This window comes from Narcine bancroftii, chromosome 10, assembly GCF_036971445.1.
Source record: "Narcine bancroftii isolate sNarBan1 chromosome 10, sNarBan1.hap1, whole genome shotgun sequence".
NCBI lineage: Eukaryota > Metazoa > Chordata > Chondrichthyes > Torpediniformes > Narcinidae > Narcine > Narcine bancroftii.
In genome coordinates, this window is record NC_091478.1 from 23998031 (window position 1) to 24003014 (window position 4984).

The 4984-nt window shown below is 45.0% G+C and overlaps 1 protein-coding gene across 1 annotated transcript; it reads right to left on the bottom strand.

Moving 5' to 3' along the window:
- Positions 1 to 853: 853 nt before the first annotated feature.
- nkx2.3 (NK2 homeobox 3) lies at positions 854 to 4399 on the bottom strand. Its single transcript, XM_069899477.1, has 2 exons — positions 3824 to 4399; positions 854 to 2645 (listed from the first exon to the last, which is right to left on the bottom strand). Exons 1-2 carry the CDS (start codon positions 4134 to 4136, stop codon positions 2020 to 2022), a joined length of 939 nt encoding a protein of 312 aa, XP_069755578.1. The 5' UTR covers positions 4137 to 4399; the 3' UTR covers positions 854 to 2019.
- Positions 4400 to 4984: the final 585 nt, after the last annotated feature.

Sequence of the window (4984 nt, forward strand, 5' to 3'; positions counted from 1 at the left end):
GCGAACTCTCTGTCCCTCCAACACACAACTTTTGTTCAAAAACTAGTAAAAGCCATTGTACGTCCTTTGCTCTCGAATTCGGACATTCTTTCAGCGTTATTTAGGGATCCTAATCACACCTCTCAAAGGGCTTTTTTTCCCCCCGAAATAATAACTTTCTCTTTCACCGCGCTTGGCACATGAACAATTCGTGCCGAGTGTGGCAGGAGATATCCTGCCCTCCTCTCTTTGAGAGGCGATTTAGCAAAGGACACGCTCAAACAAAAGCGGCTTTTTGGGCGGTTTTGCACAGCGTTTGAATCAACATGTAATTATTTTTGAACACGGAGAATTAAATTTCGTCCAGCGATGCACTCTCTTTAAAAAAAAAATAACAATTTCAACCCCCCTCCCCCAAACAAAACAAAACGATGGTTTCCGTACCTGATGACTTGTTAGACTCCTCAAAAAAGTTGAGGTGGCGCTTTCATTCTTATGCTGAACTCTCCACGTTGTGAACCTGTCGTCTCCCTCCCTTCACACGAGTACTTGGATCAGTTAAAATGTGGAAAAATGCAAGCACTGTGCTCTCTCATAACCTGCAGGTGAAGCTGCCTTGCGTTTAAGTGCATTTGTATGTTTATAGTGAAGTTTGCGCTCTTACCGACGGTTGTTGTCAGGTACTGATATCCAATCACCCGGCAGATGGGGAAGACATTTTAGCTGCTGCATTTGAACGACCAACGTTTGCTAACGTCCCTCTTGTTTTTTTTTGACGAAGTTGTTGGATTTATATTAAGGTCGTTGCCTGTCAAAATAATGGGCCCAAAACAAACATGTCTACACAAACTACATGTATGAACATATTGCACCTCAACGTTTATTTTTTTAAAACTTCATTTAGTGTATTCCAACTGTTCTTTGTATAGTAGTATGCATTGTACAAGCTGGGGGAGGGGAAATCCTTCAGTAACAATGGGCTATACTCTCTACACAACTTTATACATGTGGTTTAAAATTTTACAGTCATAACTAGAGTACAATTTTAAACGAGGCTTCGGATGCACAATCCATTTCTGGACAAAAATGTAGATGCGTTGATATATTTCTAGCGCATGTTAAAGAAACCCTGTCTCTGAACATTTAGTTTTAACGCGTTCTTTTTGCTTTGGTGGTGTTTTGAGACACTGAACCTGCGCACAACCTCTATTCTAAAAAAATGCTGTCCGGGGTCTCTTGGATCACCCTCAAAAGTAGGGGAAAGCAAATCTTCGGTGCCGATGGCGATTGGAGGTTCAAATGAGGCGTGGCCGCCCTCCACCCAGAAACAATGTGGGGGAAATGTCCTGTATAAAGACCAAACCGTGCAGTTGGAAAACTTGAACTCAGGGTATAAAATCTGGAAATAAACATGGCCACAGTTAAAGTCCCGCAAATACCCTGTTTACCATGTTCTTTGGAACAAGTAACCTTTTAGTGAGTCTGGTCCCACCCATACAAGGTTGCTTTTCAAGTGGACTTCATCAGTTCAAGAAGGCGCCACGCAACCTTTAGAGAAGCGTGTGGGATGATGGGCAGTCCAACCACATCTACATAGCTTGGAGGCCCCATTTTCTCTTTGTCACCTCTGCCCAAACATGGTGGCAGGGATAATGAGTCGTCAGGAATCTACAAACGGCTGCAAAATGAAAGCCTGACACTAAATTTGGGGTGTAGCTGGAATTCCCACCCCCTCCCCTTTTACCTTCCTAACACCCCCATTCACCTGTGGTGGCTCACACAGTTCAAGAGGGCAGATATGGCTCTGGTGCCTGGGGGAACCTTAATTACACAGGTTAGGAGATATTAAGCAAGAGTCAGGCAGAAGACCTGGTTAATATTTGGCATACAGCTTCCCAGCGATGGTATTTAATACAGGCTTCTCCAGGCTGGTCTCTTGAAATGTATTTCCAACAGTGGCCGTTTTTGTTTCAAATTACCTAATTAAAAATGGTTAGAGCAGCTGAATACATCCACAAGCGTTTGCTGTCACAAGTTTGCTCACCAGGCTCTGATACCCTGTAGAGTTCCTTGGCAAGCAGGCATGGCGGCTGCTTGATGAGACTGGGCCTGCATCGTGCTGTTAACGTTAGTGAGGTCCACGTTCATGAAGGCATTGGGTGCCGAGGAAGGCTGCAGTGAAGGTATGCTGGTGTATGTGTAGTTTGCGTTGTAGGCCGGGCTGCCGCCGTAACCGGCATACGATGATGGGTAGCCGTTGTAAGCGTACGCGTTGGCGCCGACGCTGTAAGGACTGGCGTAACTCTGGGATCCCGCCATGCAGGGCTTGCCGTCCCGGACCAGGACCGGGACGGCCACGCGTCTGGGAGGAGGTGGATGGTGATGGCCCGCGAGTTCCAAGGATTTGTCCTGACGTTGCCTTTTGCACTTGTAGCGCCGGTTCTGAAACCAGATCTTGACCTGAGTGGAGGTGAGTTTGAGAGTGTTGGCCAGATGTTCCCTCTCCGGGGCGGACAGGTATCTTTGCTGCTTAAACCTTCTCTCCAGTTCGAAGACCTGGGCTTGTGAGAAAAGCACACGGGGTTTCCGTCTCTGCCTCTGCTTCGGTCGCTCGGCATCTTCGCTCTTGTCCTCACTTTCCGGAGACTTCTTCAAACTGCAGTTTTCTGCAGGAAACAAAAAACGCCAATTAATAGGATGATTGTCCTAAACCCCAGGCAAGAGGGAATGAGATTTCAGGATCTGGGAGTATTTTTTTCAAGATTGCATCGATAATGTTAGGGATTAAAATCCACTTCAAATTTCAGATTTAGAGGTGATTCTCACAATGTCTGGAATTCAGGAACTGTATTAAATCGTTGCACTGATTTAAGTTCAACTCTCACCGCGCGCATTATAGAGAACATCATTTCAATTGCGCTGGATGAAATAAAACCATTCTGTTTCCTCACCGGAATGTTTGTGAAGGCAACATTTTCAACAAGTACAAGGTTCGCCTTTTTCCAGAGTATGATTTGACAACGGTGCAGAACTAGATCTCAGTAGGATCCGTTAACACCAAAGCACAACAGCAAATTACTTCAGCACGTTTGAATAACTGTGTTAAGCGACCACTGTGGAACAGAGGTCGAAAATAAGGACACGAACTTTTGCAGCTTGTTTGAACCTCCAATAGGAACCCATTGTAACAATGAGTTAAAACACAGGCGTGACAGGAACGTCAGCGAGTAGAAGTTAGTCTTAATTATTATTTGAATAAAACGAGTTATAAATCCGAGGTTGCCAGTGGAAACCAACCCCACTTTCCTGAATAAGGCTTTTCAACATAAAACACCACCTAACGGAATCCCCACTTGCAATTCAAAGTAGTTTGAGCCCTCGGAGTGTTTAAATGTCCTCGACAATAAATTTAAGGAGTGATTCTCGACCCAAACCGTTACGTTACGAGGTGAAATTTTGACCCCATGTAAATAGGCTCGGCGAGGATTGTATAACTTCTATTGAAGCGATAATAGAATTAGCAGTTTTTACGTTGGAACTCAGCATCAAAACAAACGCTTCAATCAAACAGGAAAGTCTGTAGACACCGTGTTGAAGTAAAAACACAATTCTGGAGAAACTCAGCAGGTCAAACAGTCTCCTTAATGAAACGTTGGTTATTATTCTTTATTTGAACACTGTTTGGCCTGCATTGTTTTCACAAATACCGCAACGCCGGCTTTGCAAAAGAACATTTTAAACCAGTTGCAACAGTGCCGTGGTATTAAACTGGAAAAGCAGAGGTTTGCCACATTAACAGAGCAATGAAAAGGTTGACAACAAAAATGTGCTTTCGAGTACTTACTCTTGTCCGCATTCCGTAGAATCGCGTCCTCTAACTTGTTTTCACACGGACTCCTGAGAGCTCCATGAATATAAAGGTCGGGCGAGAGACTGGCGTCCCCGTGACTGTCTTGTGCCGACAGAGAGTTCAGAAAGGAGATTTTCTCCTCGCTGTCCGCGAAACTGGACATTTCTCCCGTGGCGTGCATGCAAGAGGACGGGGATTGGAACTGAGACGGTAAATCCGGCCGCAAATGATGGTGCGACTGCTGCTCCAGATTCAGGATGTCTTTGACCGAGAATGGCGTCGACGTGACCGGACTTGGAAGCATCATTGAGGAAGATGCGACGAATTTAGGAATGAATCCGCCAGTTTAAACGCCTTTTCTTTGGGGGAAAAAAATCCAGCACGCTTGTTCTTCCTCTTTCTAAATTGCAATAGAAACGCAAAAGATTTAAAACTCCCCGTAATTGCAAGCGATTCTCCAGAAAAATTACATGCAGTCACCGTGTATGAGGTGGGAATTTTTTGCCCCACATCATTCACTGTGCACGATCGACCAGTCCAGTTTTGTGACTGCTCGGCCACCCCGGGAAGCGGGTGTCGTCACAATGGAAGAGAGGCGGAGCAGAGCCCGGGGACGTCGCTCGTTCACTTGCGCCTCAGATGGGAGGGAGAGAGTGGGAAGCAGGGAAAGGAGCCCAGTTGTTACCCGCTCTCCGATTGGCCGAGCTGGGCCTCTCACGTCTGCTTGACATCAACCTCCTCTGGGCAAAGGAAGGTCGCGCGCCCTAAGGTAGCCGCTAGAAATAGATATATTCCCCCTTGCGCGAAGTCATGCAAAATATGATTTCAAATGAAACCTTTTAATCCTTGCTTTGATACTGTAGATATTAAGTGCCCGGTGCAAGCTGTCCTTCATATAAAAGATATTTAAAGTAAAGTATTTACTTGAAACAAAGCTCGAAAAAAAAAGTACTGTACTGGATAAGTTTTACTAAATTTCATAATTGCACCATAGCCATTCCTGTTAGATATATATATATATATATATAAAGGAACACTGCAGACACCGTGATTGAAGTAAAAACACAAGGCTGGAGACACTCAGCAGGTCAAACAGCGTACTTTATAGAGCAACGATAAAGATGCATAACCAACATTTCGGGCTTGAGCTCTTCC

Excerpts from the sequence above, each read along its gene's own strand:
- nkx2.3 (XM_069899477.1), bottom strand. The coding sequence starts at position 4,136 with ATGATGCTTCCAAGTCCGGTCACGTCGACGCCATTCTCGGTCAAAGAC. Across the intron at positions 2,646-3,823 it reads TCTACGGAATGCGGACAAGA|AAAACTGCAGTTTGAAGAAG; the intron begins GTAAGTACTCGA and ends TGTTTCCTGCAG.